Source organism: Gymnoscopelus braueri (genome assembly GCF_963280865.1).
Source record: "Gymnoscopelus braueri genome assembly, chromosome: 22".
Classification (NCBI taxonomy): domain Eukaryota; kingdom Metazoa; phylum Chordata; class Actinopteri; order Myctophiformes; family Myctophidae; genus Gymnoscopelus; species Gymnoscopelus braueri.
In genome coordinates, this window is record NC_137624.1 from 39,545,107 (window position 1) to 39,570,707 (window position 25,601).

At 42.3% G+C, this 25,601-nt stretch overlaps 1 protein-coding gene across 1 annotated transcript in view; it reads left to right on the forward strand.

Annotated features, from left to right (window-relative positions):
• Positions 1–280: 280 nt before the first annotated feature.
• The window catches only part of itga1 (integrin, alpha 1), a 113,806-nt gene continuing 88,485 nt past the window's right edge, over positions 281–25,601 (forward strand). Inside the window, exon 1 of the mRNA XM_080418637.1 lies at positions 281–643. Coding sequence (XP_080274763.1) covers positions 595–643 — 49 coding nt within the window. The 5' untranslated portion in view covers positions 281–594. The remainder of the gene's footprint in view (positions 644–25,601) is intronic.

Here is a 25,601-nt window from a genome sequence, read left to right on the forward strand (position 1 = left end):
AGTAACTAAAGTTTTCAAATAATTGTAGTAAAAGTAGAATATTTGCCTCTGAGATGTAGTGGAGTAGAAGTAAAAGTATTTGAAATTGGAAATACTCCAGTAAATTAAAAGTACCTCAAAATTGTACTCATGTACAGTACTTGAGTAAATGTACTTATGGTAGTTACTTTACACCACTGCCTGGTACTTTGCATGTGAGAACTCCTCAACTCTCTCTCCTCCTCCTCGTCCTGTGTGAGTGTCTGCAACTCAGCTCACTTCAACAGAGAGAGGAGGGAGAGAGAGACATACAGTAAGAGGAGAGAGAGAGAGAGAGAGAGAGAGAGAGAGAGGGGCATTAACATGGTCAATGGAATAAAGACGGCCCGGGACACCGCTGCTATTTCTTCTATTTAACGATTCAAGATACTTTCTTTAACGTTGATGCTGCATCACAGGAGGATTACATGCATTACCAACCGCCCGTTTAGATATTATTTAGTATTGTTATATTATTATTTCACTGACTGTCATCTCGCATCATTATACTGAAGACGTAGGCAGAGGAGACTGGAGCGGCTGTATCTGACGCCAGTGATTACATTATTATTCAACATGCAGCTCGTGCGGAGTCATTCCACTGTGACGACGTTGACAGCCCTCGGTAAGTGACGTCTTAATGGGACAAAATGACATGTTCTTTTTACATCATACAATAGGTTGGAGTGTCAGACTGGCTGATGTAAGGCTTTTTATATACTGTCACGTCTGAATTATACTTGGTTGCGCAGTCGAAAATAGCAGATATCCAAGTTCACAACGCGTTCTCTGAGCTTGGAGATTGTGTATTTTTGACGCGCGAGCGCAACTTAGGTGAACGTGGTATACATGACGGTATCGAACTGAGGAGCGCATCTTAGGACAGCCTGGCACCACCGGCACGGCACGGCACGGCACGGCACGGCAGAGCATATACATAAGTGTAGCCTACATAATTCATGACTAAGCAACTAAAAGCACTCCATTAGATGTGAGTGACGGTGACTTAAACATTATTACTGAAGCCACAACAACCTTTATAAGAAGTGTTGGCACTGGCACAACATTCTGTCCACAAAAACCGACTCTAAAGTTCCCTCAAGTGTTCCAAATGTTATTTTATTGTGACTATACCGGTATGAGAACTCGCAAAACGCTTAATTGGTTTTATGCACGCCTATGTGGGACATTGGTTCTTTGGAGCTGTCCTACCCACAAATAGCAGATCTACAAGCCCTGCAAAGGGTTGTGAGCTTGTAGAGGGGATATGTGTGTAAGTGACACGAAGTATATGTGTTACATGCAGATATTATGTCAGTATTCTCACTCTGGGGGTGATTGGAGTGGCACTGGGAGATGATATGGAGTCTTGAACATAGAACAGTGTCAGCCTTTCTTGAAAACCCTATAAAACAAATGTTTTTGCCTAATTGCAGAAGCATTTCCTTGGTGTGATGCTGTCAGGGAAATCATTTTCTTAGTTACAACCATGTCATGAATTCATATGGAATGTAAGCCCAATGAACCAGCAGACCATTTTCACTTGACTGACAGGAATCAGAATTTCTTATTTTTAGGTTTAAATTTAAATTTTCAAGGGCTTTGGACTTTAATCTTTTAAGATATATAGGCCTACTACAATACTGGCTGTTCACCAACTTAATGGGCCAGTGAGTCATGGTGTTAATTGAAGCCTGAGAGCTCCATCTCAGAGTTGAATTAGCAGAGGATTTGACGTGTATTAGTAATGGAGATGAATGTTGGTATTGGGGAGTCCCTCGTTGGCCGTGCTGCTCTCAGGTTCACTTCAGCTCCAGAGCAGCAGTAGTGAATTAACTTTAGGTCATGTTCATGTTTAGTTCAATCATGAGGGAAAGTACCGGCAGACATCTCTGTTAGAGCAGAGAGAGAGAGAGAGAGAGAGAGAGAGAGAGAGAGAGAGAGAGAGAGAGAGAGAGAGAGAGAGAGAGAGAGAGCTGACAGGGAACCAGAGAGACTTAAGTAAGACAGACAGACAGACAGACAGACAGACAGAGGAGAGAGACAGAGGGAGGGAGAGAGAGAGACAGACAGAGAGAGAAGGAGAGAGGGAGACAGAGACAGCATCAGACACACACACACACACACACACACACACACACACACACACACACACACACACACACACACACACACACACACACACACACAGCTGACAGGGAACCAGAGAGACTTAAGTAAACAGTTCACATCTCTCTTTCTATTCTCAGATTCCTTTGCTTACATGTGACGTGGGCTCGTGACCATCATTAGAGAATTGAGTTAGAGATGCAGCTGGAGATAGTGTGCGTGCGTGCGTGCGTGTGTGTGTGTGCGTGCGTGTGTGTGTGCGTGCATGCGTGCGTATGTGTGTGTGTGTGTGTGTGCGTGCACGCGTGTGTAGGATTGACGATAAGCTCCCATTATCAGCAGATCATCATCATTATCACATTCAATGGGAACTAAGTGAGGTTTCCTTACTTAGCCTCTGCTGCCCTCATCCACCCCATCAATACAGCCGCTGCCCTTGAGGTCACTGGAGTTTCCTTAATAGATGTGTTGTTCTATTCAACAACCAGACAACACATTCAACACATGCAGCCTTTCATACATCCAGCCATGGAGCTCATGTTTACCAGGCTGTTCATTCTTCATTGTGAATGAGGATTGTTGGGATTTGGTTAACCACATTAGCTAACTAGTTCATTCGCTAGGCAACTCACTAGTTAAATCACTAGATCATTCACTAGTTCATTTACTAGTTCATTTACTAGTTCAATCATTAGTTCATTTACTAGTTCAATCATTAGTTAATGTACTAGTTAAATTACTACTTAATCCACTGCTGCAATGTAATGTGTACATTTTAAAACTTTTTTTCCTGTGTGATGCAGTCACAGTTTATCCTGTGTTCCGCCTATATGAGTTATATTCTGTGATTGCGTCTGTGTGTGCACGTGCGTGCGTGTGTGCATGCGTGCGTGTGTGTGTGTATTTACGTGTGTGTGCTCATGGCCGCTTGTTTGTATGTGCGTTTGTGTGGGTGCGTTTATATGCGTGCAAGTGTGTTCTTGTGTGTGTAGTGTGTGTGTGCGCGCACGTGTGTGTGTGCGTGCGTGTGTGCGCGCGTGCGCGTGTCTGTGACTCCTCCTGGGTTATACAGGGCCAGGAGCCAGGCTGGTAGGAGAACCCTACTGGGAGACCCCGGTGTTGTGCTATTGGAGCTACCTCTGCTCAGCTCAGGGGCCCACATGTGGTTATTGTAGTGGCGGCGTTTAAGCTCAGTAAATTCCTAACGGAGATGAGGGGCGTACAGGTGGTTTTGGTTTGGGAAGTCAAGAAGGAGGAGGAGCATCTGGCATCAATCAGCGTGCATGTGAGACGCGGGCAACGGTCCTACTATGGAACCGTGACTGCATCTCACAAAACACTCTCTCTCTCTCTCGCTCTCTCCCCTCGTGCACACAGGCGCAGAAGTGCACTGGATGCAATCAACCTGCATATCCAGTGTCTACAGTGTGCAGACCACACAGTCAAGTGGATCTGTTAGAGGGTCCATTTTCACACATCCAGGAGTTAAATGAACACTTTGGATTTTACTGTGGACCGTATGTGTCTGTTTTCCTTCTAGGTGTTATTGGAGATGTATTTGCAGAGCTGTTAATACGCATCCTATTACTCAGACATAGGGATTGTGGGTTGCACATGCGGAACACACTTGATGAGACGGCTGCATTTTCCCACATGCAGCACACACACTTAAGAGGTTTGCATAATCACATTTGGAGAAGAGCTGGGGGACCATATGGGTGACAGCAAGCATCATGGTTCCTGAGCTAAGTTATCTTCTTAGTTCATCAGCAGTTGAGTTAGAATGAAGCTTATTTGATGTAGAGGTGTTTCAAGATCTTGGATTGAGGTCTACTGCTAATTGCAACTGCCGTTACTGTTTATCCTGGTGTGATAATTAGTAGTTGTACAGTAGCAAGATTCCTAGTTAATTGAGGGGAAATGTGTCGCACTTATCACAAATGTGATCAGTTATAGAATATGGCAGATATTTATTATGCGATACAGAGGTTGTACCTTGTACGATATGAATGGAAATAGAATCACACACACAAGTTTTAAACATATCAGTTTACATGTGTCCCGTGGGTTTGGATGTTTCATGTTGTTTCTCTGGTCTCAGTTCAGAGCCTGGGTCTCTCCCGACAGGGTCATAAATCTTGGTAACAATGTGCCAGCTGACTACATTAGACCAGTAATTCAATATTTCTTTGAAGGATGCGAGACGAAGGACATTAAATCTTCAGACATTGATGCTTTGGTTGAAATCATGGGGACAGAGAGATGGCTTAGAATGCCCCATCATTTTTGTCATCATCATCATCATTAATCAAATGATATGGCCTCTCTATTATTATATATGTTTTTATTTTTTACTTCATAGCTCTGTTGGATGTGGGCTGTCTAGAAGAGGGTCTGTCTGTGAGTCTGTGTGTGAGGTTTTTTGTGTGTGTTTCTTTCCGGGTGCAAAATTGTGAATATATCTTTTTATATTTAACTTGAATTTTAACCCATTCAGATCGGGAACGCATCTGTGTCATTTTAGATTGCTTTGGCTATTCAAAAATAGCAGATCTACAAGCTCATCGCGCGGCACTCGGTGCCCGCGCTATGAGCTTGTAGATGCTATTTATTTATTTTTACGTGAACATTTTTTCAAATCTTTGAATATATTTTTTCAAAAAACTGTTAGGATTTAGAAAACATTTTGTAGAATCGGCCTCAGGTCCTCAGGTTAAAATAGAAGAGAATGGCGGTCTGATGGAAGTGAAACCTTGCCCAAATATGGAGTCATATAGATATGTGACGACTGACGTCATAGACTGACCACTTCAAGTCCAACATCCACCATTATCAGACCTAATCTTGTTTTTTTATTATAGCTCCCTGGGTTTCTGTAATGACGTTATAATTTGATAAGCGGTACACTGCCAAATCCTGTAAAAGTTCACTATACCTTTGATGACAGCTGGTTGTGAGAGTTCTCTGATACCTTCTGAATATGTACATTTGAAGAGTTATGATTGAGTACAGTATGACTAACTGTACGGACGATTTTTATAAATGCGTCCAGAGTTTCTGTCAGTTGGATGCAACAAAACTTTAAATAGTGAATTGTCAAGGTCCCTCATTAATCTCTCTTTCTCCCGCTTTCTCTTTCTCTCCCTCCTTCCCCCTCTCTTGCCACCCCTCTCTCTCCTTATATCTCTTTCTCTGTCTCTCTCTGTACCTCTCTCCCTCCCTCCCTATCTCTCTCTCTTTATCTCCTCCCTGTGTGCCCTCTCACATACTCACTTGAGTAATGTGTAAAACACACACACACACACACACACACACACACACACACACACACACACACACACACACACACACACACACACACACACACACACACACACACACACACACCGTGTTATAAATCTAGATCTAGAGTGCATTCGCTGGGCAGATGCTCCAGATGTTCCACAGGAGTTTACTCTGCACTGTATCTTCCACACTCCGTCCTTTTTTGGAGCTTATGAAAAAAGGCATTCCTCTTCCCCTGCCTGACGGCTTGCGTTGCGTTGCTACCGGCTGGACTGTAACACTGTCAGGAAGGAGACTGATACCCACACCATCTCTCTCTCCACCGCCCCCACTCACAGACTGGAGACTGCAGGTGTTCCGTTAAGAGAGGAACACGACATAGTGAAACATAGCACCAGAACCAGAGTACACCAGTGTTCATTTAAGCACTTACTGTAAACCCTATATACTATCTACATTGCAGTATCAATACTGAAATGTAGAAATACCCTGTTTCAAGTAAAAATCTGGAATTAAAAATGTAAAAGTACAAAAGTATTGGTAATAATTTTTTACTTAAAGTATCAAAAGTAGAAGTACTCATTATGCAGAATGTCCTGTTTCACAAGTTATCATATGTCTAAAATGTATAAAATTCTTTTGAAAATAGCAAATCTACACTTGTAGATCTGCTGTTTTCAAATGGCCGAAATGTATATAGGGCTGAAGTGGTTAATGTTTTGTAATAATAATCAAAATCTAAGTAACTAGTAACTAACTTGTCAAATAATAGTAGTGGAGTAGAAGTAAAAGTACAGAAAATTGGAAATACCCAAGTAAAGTAAAAAATACCTCAAAATTGTACCTAAGTACAGTACTTGAGTAAATGTACTTAGTTACTTTACACCTCTGCCTATCATGAAACGCCCAGAATACCGACGCTAGGGTTCATGTGGTTACAGCGGCGTGAAACCACCAGGTCAATTGTTTTCCTGTGCAGGCGGGTGAAAGGGTTAAAAATCATGGCAAGCTGACCTTATACTGTAGTACTGCACTCACTGTGATGTAAGCAACGCAACCGCAGCCAATAACATTAATCATGGGTGTTACATTACATTTAGGTGTGTTGAATGTGCATGCATTCTTGGCTATACTGGTGATGTCAATTCTTGCACATCGGCACACATAAATCTAACAGCCTAATAGCCCAAATGATTAGGACACCTGCCCTTCCCAAAGGTCTGTGCACACCTCTGATGCTTGTACATATCTAATACATGAGATGGTTTAGGGTCCTTTCACGCGGCAAGCGGCCAACGCGCCTATGTAATTCATTTTCAATGAGAGGCGGGCGATTATTTGGGACGTGCGGAGAAGTTGAGGGGCGGAGAGGCAGGCGGGCGCGGCCCGTGAAATTCTCGCGCGCGTGCTCGTTTGTGCACGCGCGCACGGGTTGTGGTGAGATTTTCTTTTCACTGCGCCGCACAGGAGGAAAAAAAACTACAATGATCGCGGCGCGATCATCGAAAGTGTGCCGTCGGGATAATCCATTCCATAGTTATGGGCCGTTGAATGTGGCTTGTTTTCGCCCAAAACAACAAAAAGCACAGAAAATCGTACTTTTATAAACACTAAACGAAACCAGCTTCATTTTGTTGTGATCACGTGATTTCTGGGTGTACTCTTCTTCTTGGGTGATCCTGGGATCATTCACAGGCTGCGGAAGAGCGCCCTCTATTGTTAAAGCCACTGAAAACACACATGACGAGAATCTCGTCATTGGGCGGTGTGAGCCTTGGAGAAAAATGACAATCTCGTCATTGGCATTCAATGAGTTAAACACAATTCAGGTTACAGACCACACATCTGACATTCTATTCTATTCTATTCTATTCTATTCTTGTTTGGGGTTTTCTGTTCTACAGTACATTAATCTGAGAGCAGATTCCAATGTCCCACTAGAACATTACATGTACAGCTGCTACGTCTCAACGGTATTATACTTCTACTTTCTCATTGAGAAAATGCTTGGCTTGGCTTGTACTTGTACTTAGTAGCTGCTAATAAAACATATCCTCTGTGCCAATGGATACAAAACAGTATCCAAAGTATGATATTACATGCATGGAGTGTCTCTTGAAATACTCGCTACTGGCTACTTAACAGGGCAGTGAATCACTTCAGAAATCAAATCAGAAGCATTAGTTAATTTCAGTGGTGGAAAGTAGCTAAGTACATTTACTCAAGTACTGTACTTACATACATACAATTTTGAGGTATTTTGACTTTACTAGAGTATCTCCAATTTTCAGTACTTTTACTTCTACTCCACTATTTCTCAGAGGCAAATATTGTACTTTTACTCCACTACAATTATTTGAAAACTTGAGTTACTAGTTACTTTGTAGATTTTGATTACTATTACAAAACATACATTAACCACTTCAGCCCTATATACATACATTTCGGCCATTTGAAAATAGCCGATCTACAAGCACACAATGCGTCACGATGCGACGCATTGTGAGCTTGTGGATCTGCTATTTTTAAAAGATTTGTATACATTGTATACATTTTAAAACTTGTGAAATGGGACATTCTGCATAATGAGTACTTTCTACTTTTGGTACTTTAAGTACATTTTGTACTTTTATTCAAGTACATTTTCAATTCCAGACTTTTATACTTTTAGTTAAGTAAAATATTTGAATACTTTTACCCACTACTGGTTAATTTTGATTTTTGCAAAAATAAAGAATGATCTTGTCAACCAGAGGAAGACTTCCATAATACCATAATAGTAGACATTGCCCAGTGGCAACATATCGTAATATTTAGAAGCCTTTCAGCCGTGGGTTGTCGCATTTACCCTTTACTGGGAAACCGGGCACATATTTGTGTGATAGCCTGGCAGTGCCATTATCTGATGTGGCAGCTGGACAAGTTTCCATCCTGCCCACAAACAAGGAAAAACAAGTCTATTGTTGTTAATGAAATACTTTTAACAGTAGCTCAAACTTGAGTGTACTGTCATCTTACCTTATGTCACTCAATAAACAGAATGATACGTGTATCTCACCATAGGCACCATACGTTTTTTTGGTCCACAAAGACTATGTCCACCATTCAGTTTACAATGGTGTTCTCATAGGCCTTAAGTTTTCCATTACACGGTATACACAGGGGGGGCACGGCGGCGCTGTCGCCTCACAGCGAAACTCCCCCTCCTGTCAGGTGATAAGAAGCGGCCTGCTTACTCCTCATGCTTTGAAGGAAGCATGAGCTCAGTTCGGGGGCTCTCCCCAGGCTGGAAGAGGGAGAGTAGCGCCCAGGATTACAAGCTTAGGCAATTGGCACTAGGTTACATCGTGGGATAAATAAATAAATAATTACACAGTATACACTGAGTCTGACCAGTACAACGCTCAGTGAGGTACAGCAGGGATTGGGGCTGCAGTAGATACTGGATGGCAGGGAATGAGGCTCGGTGCAGGGATTGGGGCTACATGTACAGTATAGCAGGAATATGGGTTAGGTAGGCCTACTGCAGGGATTGCACCGCACACATACACATGTTACGCACGTGTGCACAAGCCCTGCAATACAAACAAAACAAAGAGACAGAGAGACTGCCGCATCTATTAGTCGCACACATGTGCATGTTGTGCACGTGCACGGACACAGACATGAGCATGTTTTTAGTTAAAGCCTACATAACGTGACCATACGTATACCTGGGACGCACGTTGCTTCGACACCCTGCACCAAATACAAAGAGACAGACAGAGGGAGGGAGCCAGAGTTTGAAGCTATACTGCATCAGACAGTGTACCTCCTGGTATACATGATCATGCTGTGAAGAAGAACATTATTTAACATTGTTAGATGCAGTCGTATGATTAATAGTCCAGCAGGTTACGCTCCAATATTACAACACCACATCTTTTTATCCTACGGTTTTTGTAACCCATTTTTCACCCAGTGCCAATGCCCAAGCTGTAATCCTGGGCGCTACTCTCCCTCTGCCAGCCTGGGGAGAGAGCCCCGAGCTGAGCTCATGCCTCCTTCAATGCGTGAGGAGTGAGCAGGCCGCTTCTTATCACCTGACATACTATATCCATACCTTCTAACACACAACATTATCAGTGACTAGCAGTTGTGTTTAACCACATGAACCCTAGTGTCCCTATTCAGGGTGCTTGTAGCTTGGCTATTTTCGGCGACAAAAAATTGGTATAGAGAGGGAAAAAGTACCATCGACTCTATCTAGCCTCATTTGGAACCTCTCCCTCCGCTATGTAGCTCCGAGATGAGGTCCCACATAGGGGCGACACCGGCGAATATTTTCCACCTCATCTCGGAGCTATATAGCGGAGGGAGAGGTTCCCATTGGAGCTTACATAGACTAAGGAGGGACACCTGTCAACAAAGTATATAGGGTTTAATATGACAGAGTGGACGTGACCCCTGCTACAGTGATTTACTTTCCCATCTAAAGTTCTATACCTCCGTCTAGATCAGTGGTTTTCAACCAGTGGTCCGGGGACCACCAGTGGTCCTTGAGGGAGTACCAGGGGGTCCCCAGCAAAATTAGTTAACATAGCGTCACAATCATTTTTAACCACTTAGCTTTGGCTATTCAAAAATAGCAGATATACAAGCGCAAGTGCCGCGCTATGAGCTTGTATATCTGCTATTTTTGAAAAACCTTGAAAAAGTGTGCATATCTTTGAATATTTATATTTTTTAAAGCGAAAATTAACTGATATCTTTGCTTCTGGGGGTCCCTGGCACAAAACATTTTCAAATGGGGGTCCGCGGCCAAATGTATATCAATTTAGGGGTCCTTGGCATGAAAAAGGTTGAAAACCACTGGTCTAGATGGTAGTAATGCGAAGTGACGGGGTGATTTATAAATAAGTATAAATCAAGCCTGATGGGGTGATGGTGTTATTTGTAATGTGATCGCTAGATGTGTGAAGGCTCTGTTCATGTCTGACAGTTTGGGTGTGTGAAGAGAAATGATTGTACATGCAGTGGTACGGTATGTTAGTTTCTGTCATCGGTCATGCTTCCTGTACCCCTGCTTTCTGCTGGCTCTGCAGAGAGTCTTGTGCATCCTATGTGATTTAAATATTATATCATTTCCTGTCAAGAAATACAAGAAGTGAATGCATGGCGCGACAAGTTAGTTAGTTTCCATGGTGACAGGAAGTCACGCTTCTTGATTGTTAAGGCCTAAGCAGAAGCGATGTTTCCAGGAACTGTATAAAGGACACATGTGGAGAATAATTCACAGCCCTCTGCCTTCTAACGCGACAATGTCACCGACACCAACATGACTTTGTTTCAGATCATTCTGCCTGTACCATTTAAATGTATTAACCCATTTAGACCCGGAAAGAATCTGTGCCATTTTTAGATTTCTTTGGCTATTCAAAAATAGAAGATGTACAAGCTCATAGTGCGGCGCTATGAGCTTGTAGATCTGCTATTTTTTTTTAAAATCTTGAACATTTGTGCAAATCTTTGAATACATATATTATATATTTTTAAGCCAAACATTTGTAACTCAAATCTTCTGGGGGGTCCCTGGAACAATATATTTTGAGATGGGGGTCCGCATTTTGGGGGTCCTTGACATGAAAAAAGTTTGAGACAACATACGTTTATTCCAAAAAACTGTTCGGATTTAGAAGACATTTGTAAAATCCCCCAGAAGCAAAGATTTGAGTTACAAATGTTCACTTTAAATAACATATATATTCAAAGATTTGCACAAATGTTCACGGTTTAAAAAAGAAATAGCAGATCTACAAGCTCGTAGCGTGGCACTCAGCATTATTGGCTTATCACTGTAACAAATTTCTGATGATGACTTCATTCTCATCTCTCTCCTGGTCATCACCATGGGTCTTTTTAGGGTACAATTGTTATCTCTACAGTTGCTGTGTGCAATGCACCTTTAATTATCAAACAGCAGGATGGTCGGTCCTTCCTTTACTTCAGAAAATGAAAAGAAAAGCTCATAAGCGGTTGCTATCTGTCGTCTGAGGGTCGTGGAGCATGCAGATCAAGAAGACCATGTGAAAACTGTATATGTTATGACATCAGATGATGAACGCTTAGTCACAAAGGGCTGTGAAAACCAAATGAACTCTGTCTGGATCACACACGCACACGCACACGCACACACACACGCACACGCACACATACACACACATGTGCGCGCACGCGTGACCCGTGTGTGTGACGGAGTGACCGGGTGATGCTTTTGTCTAAACAATGAATCACCGTTCTCTTTCATTTGCTGCCACACCTTCAAAGAAATAAGCCCGAGAGATAAATAGGAAGTTCATGATTGCCCGATTGTTGATTATATCAAAGATTTGTAGTTATTTGTTCTTTAGACATGCAGGCTGCCCTGATGTTGAGTTTATTAGTACAACTATACAAATACCCCTAACCAATTCATCAGTTAGAATCGTGGAATAACAAAGAACATCCATAGGTATGTAGCTTAAAGGGCAAGACCACTTTGGTAGAGGTTTGGGTTGTGTAGTTACCATGATGTAACTCCAAAGGTGGACAAGAAATAAAAAAATATTGCTCCATTGATTAGAAATTGATAATTCAAAATATGCTCCTCATTGACTTACATTGTATGCTGAAACAGCTCTCAAAGTCACTCTTTTAGCACATAAACGAACACAAACAAAGTTGATTCAGACAATATAGAACATCACCAAACCCATTACTGTTTAAAAAAAAAAAGTACAATGTAAGTCAATGAGGAGTATATTTTGATTTATCAATTTCTAATCAATGGAGCAATTATTTTTTGATTTGGAGTTACATCATGGCAAGGTAACTACACAACCCAAACCTCTACCAAAGTGGTCTTGCCCTTTAACGTCGATATGACACACACATTTTCTGGTACTGGTCTGCTCCTTTGATTGCTGAAAGGCTAAACTTTCTGAAAGTGTCTTGTGTGTTCAAACACACACACGCACGCACGCACGCACGCACGCACGCACGCACACACACACGCACGCACACACACACACACACACACACACACACACACACACACACACACACACACACACACACACACACACACACACGCCAGAGTTGTGCCACATGGTGTAATAATGACCCTATATAATGTAACAGAAAGCGGAGAGAAACCAAAGTCCCTCATAAAAGTGTTCTAAATAACAGAGCTCTCCTCATGACCATGTGACCTTATGACCTCATGACCTTGACCCCAATGGTCATCACACACACACACACACACACACACACACACACACACACACACACACACACACACACACACACACACACACACACACACACACACATGGCGTGCCCCCAGGTTCAAACACTAACATATCGGAGGCACGGTTCTTTCTGTTCATTGTCATGTTGTCATGTTTTCAGCAGCGTTATGTGGTCCAATTGTTACCAGTGGTGTAAAGTAACTAAGTACATGTACTCAAGTAGTGTACTTAAGTACAATTTTGAGGTATTTGTACTTTACTTGAGTATTTCCAATTTCCAATACTTTTGCTTCTACTCCACTACACCTCGGATCCAAATATTGTACTTTTACTCCAGTACAATTATTTGAACTGATTATTATTACAAAACATACATTAACCACTTCAGCCCCTATTTACATTTCGGCCATTTAAAAATAGCCGATCTACAAGCTCACAATGCGTGGCGATGCGACGCATTGTGAGCTAGGAGATCTGCTATTTTCAAAAGATGGTTATACATTTGAAAACTTGAAACGGGACATTCTGCATAATGAGTACTTTCTACTTTTGGTACATTAAGTACATTTTGATGCCAATACTTTTGTACATTCTGAATTCCGGACTTTTACTTGTAACTACTACATTGCAGTATTGATACTTTTACTTAAGTAAAAAAATTTGACTACTTTTTTCCACCACTGTGCAATTGTTACCATAATTGGAGCGGTTCACCACCTTTTGAAATGCAACACATCAACAACACCCCAGACACTGTCCTCCTCAAAGACCACCAGACCAGACACTGTCCTCCTCAAAGACCACCAGACCAGACACTGTCCTCCTCAAAGACCACCAGACCAGACACTGTCCTCCTCAAAGACCACCAGACCAGACACTGTCCTCCTCAAAGACCACCAGACCAGACACTGTCCTCCTCAAAGACCACCCAGACCAACACGGCCACATCATAGGAGATTTCATTACAGTCGCCAAAAGAACGACTGAATGTCAAGCCTTTCTGGTAGGATCACAATTCTAGAATGGAATTTGGAGTATGGCGTCGGTCCGTCGTTTAGCACGACCATCCCCTCCCAGCTGGCGTGTATACCAGCGTACATAACTACTATGGATGCAGATTATGAGCGGCGTGAGGTATTTCTCAGTCACGTGACCTCACTGGCGCTGCACAGTTGTTGAGAGGCATCACAGACGGGGGCGCTGTGGTGGGAAAGTAATTAAAGTACATTTACTCAAGTACTATACTTAAGTGCTTTTACATGCAGTTGAGTTTTTCAGTTTGTTTGATACTTACTCAGTTCTACTCCATTACATCTGAGAGGCAAATGTTTGTATTTTTTACTCCACTACAACTGTTTGACAGCTTTACTTTTGTTGTTGTTGCAGAATTAGATTATTATTTTGAAACCCTATTTTATACTATGGTTATTCGAGAATAGCAGATCTACAAGCTCGAGCTTGTAGATCTGCTATTTTCGAAAAAGGTTTTTGAGTACTTTTAGTTTAGTAGGCAATTGTAAGTACATATTGATGCCAGTACTTTTGTACTTTTACTCAAGTCAACATTGTTTTTTAAATGTTTAACCCATTAAGACCGGGAACGCATCTGGGTCATTTTTTGATTTGCGCTAAAAATGCATTATTTTACACTTTGGCTATTCAAAGATAGCCTTGTAGATCTGCTATTTTAGAACATTTTTTGATAATGTGTGCAAATCGGTGAATATATATATTCTTTTAAAGCGAACATTCTTTACTAAAATCTTCCCTGAACAAAACATTTTGAGATCGTGGCCCGCGGCCAAATACATTATCTAAAAATGTTTTCTAAATCCTAACAGTATGTTGCTATATGAGTGGTGCTCCAACTTTTCCATGTCAAGGACCCCCCAAATTATATGTATTTGGCCGTGGACCCCCATCTCAAAATATGTTATTCCAGGGACCCCAGAAGCACAGATCGGAGTTAAAAATGATCGCTTTAAAACCCAAATGTACACGATTTTATACCCACATAGTTCTATGAGCTTGTAAATCTGCTATTTTCTTAACCCATTGAGACCTGGAACGAATCTGTGTCATTTTAGAATTCTTTAGCTATTCAAAAATAGCAGATATACAAGCTCATAGCGCGGCACCGAGTGCCGCGCTACGAGCTTGTAGATCTGCTATTTTTGAAAAAAATCGTGAAAATTAATTTTTTATATTATTTTCCGAAAATTTGAGGATTTTTTTTTTTAGACGCGGCCTCAGGTCTTAATGGGTTAATAGCCAAAGAAATCTAAAAATGACACAAGATGCTTTCCCGGTCTAAATGTTTAATATTGTAGTGCTACTTTTACTTACTGAGTACTTCCACAATGTCAGACGGGGAGGAGGAGGAGCAGGGAGGAGGAGGGGTCAGACAGGGAGGCGAAGGGGAGGAGAGTGGAGGGGAGGTGAAGATGGGAGAGAGGAAAGCAGCTGGGGGAGGCGATAGAGGTCATGGGGGAGGTTCATTTAGGAGAATATGTGGAGGGAGTAGAGATTACACTATCACCAGCCTTAACACAACAACACGTACAGCAGACGTGATAGTGGGGAGGGTTAAGTAGAGTTCAACACAAACCACAGGGACCCCCTAACCCCCAGCTCCTTTACATTAACCACTTAACACATCAACTGCCAGGTATGCATTAATTCATTCATAATACACTTAGTAAAAAACGGACCTGGACCTCTTTTTGCCAGACCCAAGGGGTCGGGCTTACATGAGGCTTTGTACCTGTTTCCTCCATACATGGGCATGGTCACTTTGTCCTTAGGCCATAAAAGTCTGTCCCCCTTTCGTCCATACATGGGCATGTTTTGTACCTGTTTTCTCCATACATGGGCAAAAAACAGGTTTTGGTCACTTTGTCCTTAGGCCCCAGCCATAAAAGTCTGTCCCCCTTTCGTCCATACATGGGCATAGACACAGGCTGACACGTCATGTGAAGTCTGGGTCTGGCAGAACCAGGTCTCCTGGTCTTGTTTCACTCTACACCAGTGGTTTTCAACCAGTGGTCCGGGGACCACCAGTGGTCCTTGAGGGAGTACCAGGGGGTCCCCAGCAAAATTAGTTAACATAGCATCACAATCATTTTTAACCACTTAGCTTTGGCTATTCAAAAATAGCAGATATACAAGCTCATAGCGCGGCACCGAGTGCCGCTCTATGAGCTTGTAGATCTGCTATTTTTGAAAATCCTTGAAAAAGTGTGCATATCTTTGAATATTTATATTTTTTAAAGCGAAAATTAACTGATATCTTTGCTTCTGGGGGTCCCTGGCACAAAACATTTTCAAATGGGGGTCCGCGGCCAAATATATATCAATTTAGGGGTCCTTGGCATGAAAAAGATTGAAAACCACTGCTCTACACCAAATGTCTTCGCCAAAAATAGCCGATCTACAAACTCAGCGCAAGCTGTGAGCTTGTAGATTGGCTATTTTTGGCGGGGAATACTAGGGATGATGGGGTTCAAATGGTTAGCTGCAAGTAGTAAGTTTCGTGCTCAATCCGGGATTCGAAACTGGGGTCTCTCTCCCGCATGGGAGATAGAGTTCTCAAATTCTGCCCGAACCCGACCCGACAAGACAAGAAAAACTCAAAAAAAGAAGAAAATCTATTACCCCCAAAATAGAAATGTCAACTGCCCCTATAGCGGCCTAACAATAATGGAAATGGCAGTGGATGTGTTGGATGCAGCTCAAAGTGAACTTTACTCAGGTATCGTTTGTAAAAAAAAAAAAGACTTATTTTCTATCAATTACACACCCCATGAAGCCTTGAATTCATGGAGATTTTTTGTTTTTGTCGCACTCCTAAGCCAATAATTTGATGACTGGCAGAAAGTTGCCAATGTATCCGGTAGGAGACTCAAAGGAGACGCTTTGTGTCTCCTACCGGAGCCACCGCCGGTCATCAAATTATTGGCTTAGGAATGAGACAAAAACAAAAAAATATCCATGAATTCAAGTCTCCATGGGGTGACTAATCCATAGAAAAAAAGTCATTTCGGGGGTGAACTATCCCTTTAAGTAAATTTTTTGGAGGGGTTCTGAGCCTTCATTTGATAGATGTATAGTGTAGACTAATTTAGAGACAGGAACCAGAGAGAGAGAGAGAGAGAGAGAGAGAGAGAGAGTAGCAAATGGTCCGGCCAGCTGGGACTCTGACTCGCTGTCAGGCTACTGTATGTGGTATGTGCCCTAACCATTCAGGTCACCCCAGAGCTTAAACCTTTTAACAAAATACTTTTTGTTTTAACCAAAAAAATATCACTTACAGCACCTTTAATGCTAGCCAGTAAAAACAAAGTGTCATGTTTTCTGTCATGAAGAATACTCTCTCTGTGGCTTCTCTTCTAGCTTCTGCCTTCTCAAAGCAAAATGTTTGCAAAACAGTGTTTAGGGGGGGAGCTGTCTGGGGCCATTTCCTTGTTTTTTCCCCATGTACCAAACCCCCCTATCAACACCCAGGCCAGAAGAAACAACATGGGAAGTACACATGCACGCGCATGCGCACGCACGCACACACACACACACACACACGCGCACAAACGCACGTACAGTATGCATGCACGTATTCATGCACACACAGACACACAGACATAGACACACACACACACACACACACACACACACACACAAACACATGCGCAAACCTCGAGGGCTCTCAATTATTCTATGTGCTGATAGCCTGAGATCGTCCATGTCTGCTTGTGTGTGTGTGTGTGTGTGTGTGTGTGTGTTCATGTCATACGTGTGTAGTCGACAAAGCACTTCTGCATCTGTGCGCCAGGCCCTGACTAGACCTATAGACCCCCCAACCCTTGTATCTCGGGCCCAGGCCAGCGGTGGCACAGCAGAGCCATCCATCAAACTGGCATCACAAACAGGTCTGCCTGGACCCTGGGGGGGGGGGGGGGGGGGGGGCACCTCTTCTCTTCCACTAATGTTAAGCCTCATTTATACTCCGTCCTATGATGGTGTCCCGCACTGAAACATAGCAGACCTTTCAAGCTCACACCGCGTCGCGTCCAGGATGCGGCGTGAGCTTGTACGTCCGCTATTTTTCTCCTAGACTAGTGATTCTTTTTTTGATAGATGTTTTTTTTTGGCTTTTTCTGCCTTTATTGATAGTATACAGCAGTGGTGTTCAACCTTTTTCATGCCAAGGACCCCTAAATTGATATACATTTGGCCGCGGACCCCCATTTGAAAATGTTTTGTGCCAGGGACCCCCCAGAAGCAAAGATATCAGTTAATTTCCGCTTTAAAAAATATAAATATTCAAAGATATGCACACTTTTTCAAGGTTTTTCAAAAATAGCAGATCTACAAGCTCATAGCGCGGCACTCGGTGCCGCGCTATGAGCTCGTATATCTGCTATTTTTGAATAGCCAAAGCTAAGTGGTTAAAAATGATTGTGACGCTATTATTAACTAATTTTGCTGGGGACCCCCTGGTACTCCCTCAAGGACCACTGGTGGTCCCCGGACCACTGGTTGAGAACCACTGGTATACAGTATATAGACAGGAAACAGGGAGAGAAAGACGGGGAGTGACACACACAGCAAAGGTCATCGGGATTAGAGCCTATAAGTGGTATGCGCCCGGACCGCTAGGCCAGCGGGGCGCCCCATAGACTAGTGATTCTTACTGAACAGTCTCACTCCCAGGCCGTACTATAGTGGTGAGTTGGGGGAACATCTGACCAAATCGACAGATGTTTGACGGGACAGGCTCCCCCTAATGCATCCCTTTTTTTGCCGTTCCCGGTAGTCTCCCACGTCACTTGACTGACATTGGAATGAGGACGCGCCACATGGCCACCGGGGGGGCGCCTGATGGAGGGGAAAGGAACTGGTTGGAATAACGTGTTCCTTCCACGCGCTACGTCCAACCAGGGAAACTCCCCCCCTGTCGGGTGATAAGAAGGCTTGTTAGCTCTCATGCATTGAAGGAGGCATGAGCGAGCTCGGCTCTAAGCTTTCCCTAGGCTGGCAGAGGGAGTGTAGTGCCCAGCATTACTTAGACAATTGGCACTATAGGTGAAAAAAATGGGGTTACAAAATCGTGGGATAAAAATGTATTTAAAAGAAAAAAGAAGAATGTGGACGCGCGTTCTCACTCCCAACTAGTATAAGGTTGACATTAGGGGTGGGACGATATGGGTATACCTCACGATACGATATATATCACGATATTAGGCCCACGATAACATATATATCACGATATTCGACGATATTCGATATATTGCGATATCACGATATTCAATATATATTGCAAGAAATTTCACCAACGATATATCACGATATCTGAAAATATCGATAAATTGTGATATCACGATATATTGCATGAAATTTCACCAACGATATATCACGATAGTCCTTGTATTCAATTCATAAACACATAAAATAGCACCAAACAGTTCAAAATCATCATTACACAAATACAGAGTAGGAAAAACAACGTATCACAAACTTAAAAATAATAATAATAATAATAATAATAATAATAATAATATCGATATTTTTCGGCAGTATATCGATTAGTTATCGCGGGAGAAAGTATCGCGATATATCGTGATATCGATATATCGTCCCACCCCTAGTTGACATGGTAGTAAAAACATTTAAAACAAGGCAGGCACGCTGTCAGAAGTGGAATTATGACCCGTGAGGCACACTGACCCGAGGCGTCTTTCATCCTCGTTAACAACATGCGACGCGACAGGGTTTCCTGTCACATCAAACGTCTGATGCTTTGGTCATTTGGTTCCATTTGTACACTCTCAGTGTTACAGACTGGTAAAATGCTCCATTTGGTTCTTAACTATCAATCATTTAGCTGGGGGACACCCTCAAGGATTGATTCTTTCTCTTGCTGATGTTTGCTGTTTTTAACATGTATGTAAAGCACTTTGTAACCGTTTGGAAAAGCGCTATACAAATATAATTCATTCATTCATTCATTCAAGGACCCCTGGGGGCCCCTGGACCCGGAAAGAATTGTGAGCTCAAATAATTTTACCTCACAGATAGACAATTAATCCAATCCAATCCACTTTATTTATAGAGCACATGTAAAACAACAGTGTTGAACACTCAGTAACAAAATATACAAAAAAAAATACAAGAGCAAAAACAATATACAAATAAACAGGACAACATTAGACACAATGCCGGGGGAACAACAACTCTCAGTCTGAATTTTCGAACGCCAAGGAGTACAAGTGAGTTTTCAAACACGATTTAAACACAGGCAGGGTTTGAGACGCTCTAACATGGGGTGTTAGCTCATTCCACAGTTTGGGCGCTACGGCGGAAAAACGATCTATCTCCCCGGGTCTTCAGCTTTCTTGTTGGGACCTTAAGAAGTGACTGAGTCTACCTCAAGACCCTTGTAGAGCTATTGGGAGGCCAGAAGCTCCGATATGTACAATGGTGCCAGCCCATTTAAAGGCTTAAAAAACAAACATTAAAGCCTTAAACTGAATCCTGTAGTGAACAGGGAGCCAGTGTTGTAGGGAGGCAAGAATAGGGGAGATGTGATCATACTTCCGTGCCCCTGTTAAAGAGGCGAACGGCCACGTTTTGGACTAACTGTAGTCGTGTCGCATTTAGTGAGAGTCACTCACTAAATGCCATGACATAAGACCTACTGTATACTGTGGCCACGGGCAGTGCACTATGCCATATTACAGTACACACAGTACACAGTACTGTGTGCATTACAAATCATGTGCTACTGTTTACTATGTAAATAATGTGTAGTATTCCGTATGGCAGTAAATTAAGAGGCAGCTCTGCCTACTACTAATATAATGTGACATGTTACAGTCTTGTTTTAAACCATTTAGGATAACTGCCACATCGCTGTGAAGAACATCCGCTTCTGGTCAAGACTTTGCGAGGTGAAAAGACCTGGATAATGTTCTGAACAGAGAGAGAGAGGGGGAGGGGGTAGAAGAGAGAGAGAATGACAGATAGACAGTGGTGTAAAGTGACTAAGTACATGTACTCAAGTACTGTACTTAAGTAAAATCTTTAGTTACTAGTTACTAGGCCTGTCCCCGACTAAGGATTTGTTTAGTCGAATCTAATTGGCGACTAATTGCCAATAGTCGACTGGCAGTCGACTAATAATATAAAACAAAAAAAAAACAAAAAAATGTAATGGCCAAAATACATTTTATTTCAAAGGGCCAAGTCTACACAGTTTGTTTTGTGTCTCCAGCAGAGTTTCTAGCGTCTCTATCTCTCTCTGGAAGAGGTTGCACATGAACTCTGCAGCCGCACTGAGGCGCTCCAACACAAACAATACCAATACAAAGACGAGGAATAAGAAGAATAAAGTGGAAGTTACGTGTGGTTGCAGGTGTAGACTTGGCCGAAAAACGATTTAAAACATTTTTGGCCCAGATGCGACGCATTGTGAGCTTGTAGATCGTCTATTTTCAAAAGATCCTTTATACATTTTGAACTTGAAATGGGACATTCCGCACAATGAGTACTTTTACTTTTGGTACTTTAAGTACATTTTGATACCAATACTTTTGTACTTTTACTCAAGTCAATTTTGAATTCTAGACTTTTACTTGTAACAAAGTATTTATACATTGCAGTATTGATACTTTAAAAAAAAATAGAATACTTTTACTACCACTGCAGATAGAAGAGAGATAGAGAGTGACACAGAGAGAGAGAGAGAAACAATGAGCGCGCGTGTGTGCGCACGCGTGATGGGGAGAGTGGGAACGATGCCAATGGGAAAACCACATTTCCTGGACAGATTGAGGGAACAATTCCATGCGACAAATTCCAAATCGCCTCGAGAGACCTTTAGAGTTCCTTCTGTGACAAATTCTAAATTCCAAATCGTCTCGAGAGACCTTTAGAGTTCCTTCTGGATGTGAGAAAGATCTGACCTTTGACCTGCTGGCTGAGAAACATCACCATCTTCTCTTTGATCCATAAATTCTCTTAAAACCGCAGCTTCCATATTTCTGGGGGGAACATTAAGCTAAAAATAGCAGATCTACTGTACAAGTTGCAATGGGTTGTGAGTTTGTAGATCGGATATTTTTGGCAAAAAGATTTGGTGTAGACGGGGAAAAAAAGGGTCTAGAGGGTCTAGAACATGGTTCCCCAAAAGGCGGCCCGTGGGCCATTTGCGGCCCGCGAGGGGCAACTGTCCGGCCCACACCAACCCCTGTCAAAATGTTTTTTTTTTTCCAAAACTTTTTTTGGGGGGGATTAGTGAAAGTTACAGGTATGGTGTGTGTGATATGAAATGTGAGCTTACCATAATCACAGTAATCCTTAATCATATTCCATCATATTCAAGGGCTTTTGGAGAGAAATGAGACAGACTCCAGTCACTTTTAGAGCACTGCAGAGGGTGTGTCTGTGGCCAGCTTATGCTCGTTGACGCTCGTTAATGCATCAAGGAAGGCAATTATGTTTCTGCAACTGTCAAATAGGTCTAGACTCTCTAGAGTACATCTATTCTAAGATAGCGTCAAAGCCGAAGCTTTTTTCCCCATTAGTATTAACCGGTTACCAATTTCTTAACGGGTAACGGTTGGCCATTAGCTGCTGCAGATGCATACTTTTCAAGCACACTGTAACAACCAAATAAATGGTTGGTTCTCAACTTATTTTGTTTCAACTTTCGAGAGTGCATTTTTTCCTTCTGTGACCCCTCAACACAGGATTTAAGAATCCCAGGGCTAAATTATTATGTACCACAACCAATAATAATTATAACAATCGTGGTAAGAGCAGCAACAACAGTACTATCTGAACTGTCTCTGGAGTACTAAGTAGCGGGAACGCCGCCCCCCAAGCCCCAATCTGTTCGCATGGGTTGTGCAATGTTGTGGTCCCCTAGAGTTAGTGTTGAAGTGTCCTTGAGCAAGACGCTGAACCCCTAATTGCTCCCGATGAGCAGGTTGGTGCCTTGCATGGTTTCCTCTGCCATCGGTGTATGTATGTGTGTGTGAATGGGTTAATGGCACAATCAATGTACAGTAAAGCGCTTTGGATAAAAGCGCTATATAAATGCACCATTTACCATTTTATCAGTGGTTCTCAAACCTTTTCATGTCAAGGACCCCAAAATGTATATGTATTTGGCCGTGGACCCCCATCTCAAAATATTTAGTACCAGTGACCCCCCAGAAGCAAAGATTTCGCTTTAAAAATATATTTATTCAAAGATTTGCACAAATTAAAAGAAATAGCAGATCTACAAGCTCATAGCGCGGCACTCGGTGCCGCGCTATGAGCTTGTATATCTGCTATTTTTGAATAGCCAAATAAATCTAAAATGACACAGATGCCCATAAGTCCATAAACACTAACGCTCAGTTTTGCAATACATGGCCCCTACCGGTTATAAACAAGAGGAATTATGCCATTGTGTGTTGAAAGGAACCAGATCTCCTTTCATATTAGTCTGTCTCACGAAGCCAGACGATGAGACATCTCTGATCTCTGTCACGTCTGTCTGGTGACATCTAATATTCAACACAGGGCCTAATACCAGTGGTGTAAAGTAACCAAGTATATTTACTCAAGTACTGTACTTAAATTCAATTTTGAGGTATTTTTACTTTACTGGAGTATTTCCAATTGTCAGTGCTTTTACATCTACTCTACTACATCTCAGAGGCAAATATTGTACTTTTACTCCACTACAATTATTTGAACACTTTAGTTACTCACTTCAAATATGAACCACTTCATATTTTGGCCATTTGAAAATAGCCGATCTATAAGCTCACAATGCAACGTAATGCGACGCATTGTGAGCTTGTAGATTTAGCTAATTTCTAAAGATTCTTTTTTAAACTTGTGAAATGGGACATTCTGCATAATGACTACTTTTACTTTAAGTACATTTTTTATGCTTTTGTGCTTTTACTCAAGTAAATTTTGAATTCCGGACTTTTACTTGTAAAGTATTTCTACATTGCAGTATTGATACTTTTACTTAAGTGCAACATTTTAGTACTTTTTCCACCACTGAAATCAGGCAGTAGGGGTATGGGGTATGTGGGGAGGGGGTGAGCTGATTTTAAGAAGTGAGTTACAGTACGGTGCCAAGATGTTTCAACAGATCTGGCCAGCAGTGTTCCGGGAGGAGGGGAGTGTGATGATGTCTCAGAAGGAGCTATAACCTCATTCCCAGGCCTTTCTCATCTACTAAGGAGAATGTCTGGAACAAGCTGGTCCTTGATTCCCGTATCGTATTATTTTAAATGCATTTAAAATAATCATGACTCAAGTAAGAAGAAAAGGTAGTCATCCAAATAATGATCTGAGTTAGAGCAAGAAAGTATCTAGTGAAAAGACTACTGATGTGTTGTACGATGTGATTTATTGTTGAAATAATTGGAACGTGATTGAAATGTGTATCTGAGAGAATGAAACATCCAGAACTTGCATCCTACTATAAATGCTGGAAATCTCTCTGTCCGTCTCTGTGCTTGCATGAGCGTACGTACGCCTGTAGTTAACATATCTGGAGAACTGGTAGGCCAGTCACAGTCTAGTTGAATAAGAAATGGGTTCAAATAAAAGAAACAAGCGAAATGTAGATAAAACCATGATGGCTAGATATGGAGAGAGTTGCATCATGATCCAAGGAATCCAGGGAAAATGCCTTTTTGACTGTATGACCTACTGTGCAAGAGTTATACTGTAGGCCAGAGGGTGAATCAGCTATAAATCAGTTATAGCACCACCACGGGGCCCATTTGGGGCAGAGGTTCTTCCTTGGTGTGTGTGCAACGTTTCACACCAATCGGTCCAGCTGTGCCTGAGGTGAGCTGTTCACAGACGGATGGACAAACAGACGGACATGGATGAAAACATAATCTCCAGCCATCGGCCATCCGGTCTGCATGGCGAGACGGCCAATCAATTAGAATTAGAATTGACTTGAGGTTCTCTCCATCTACTGTATGAGTGCATCTAAAACTAAAAGTTATGGGCTGTACAGTGGAGAGCAGATCAATACAGAGAGAGGATGAGTGGGTGTTTGGTGAGAGAGATTTATGTAAACATCTCATGAAACTATCTTTAGAACAGTAACAGAGTTTGGGGTGCAGTAAGAGTGGGCCCATGTGTGTGTCTCTGCGTGTGTCTCTGTGTGTGTATCTGTGTGTGCGTGTTTGTGCTTGTGCGTGCGTGTGTGTGTGTGTGCGTGTGTGTTTGTTTGTGTGTCAATAAAGAAGAAGAAGAGAAAAAAGAGAATGCAACCAAGATAAATATTATTTCTTGACCGCTGGAGTTCTTAACCACACACACAGATCTGCTAGGGACATCTTTTATTGTCTGTCTGTGATTAGGAATTCCACTTTGTATATTATCTCAGATGGGTATGTTTCTATTTTTATATCGCTAAGTAGCCCCGCAGTGTAAACTTACAGCCGTATTTTCCCAAGGTGCAGCAGTTCACTCAGACTCCTGGTGATTATAGTATTTTGCTCCAATTTATTTGTCGTTTACAAAGGTGATTATTTTCTCTTTTTTCTTATGGGCCGTGATAAAGCCCTCGTTCACCGTTTGACTCCAGGGTGTGTGTATTTATAGTCACTCCAGAGGTGTTTGATCTGCCCCAGAAGCCCCTTCAGACCACAGCTGGGGTCTCCCCCATGTTTAGTGGTGGTTGTAAAACTTGTATGATCAGCAGCTGTAGCGGTCATTGTAATGAACCGTGTGTGTGTGTGTGTGTGTGTGCGCGTGTGTGTGTGTGTGTGTGTGTGTGTGTGTGTGTGTGTGTGTGTGTGTGTGTGTGTGTGCGTGTGCGTGGGTGTGCGTGTGCGTGCGTGTGTTCGTGATTTTGATGGTGTCCGCCCTGCCCATATAACCCAATAAGACCGG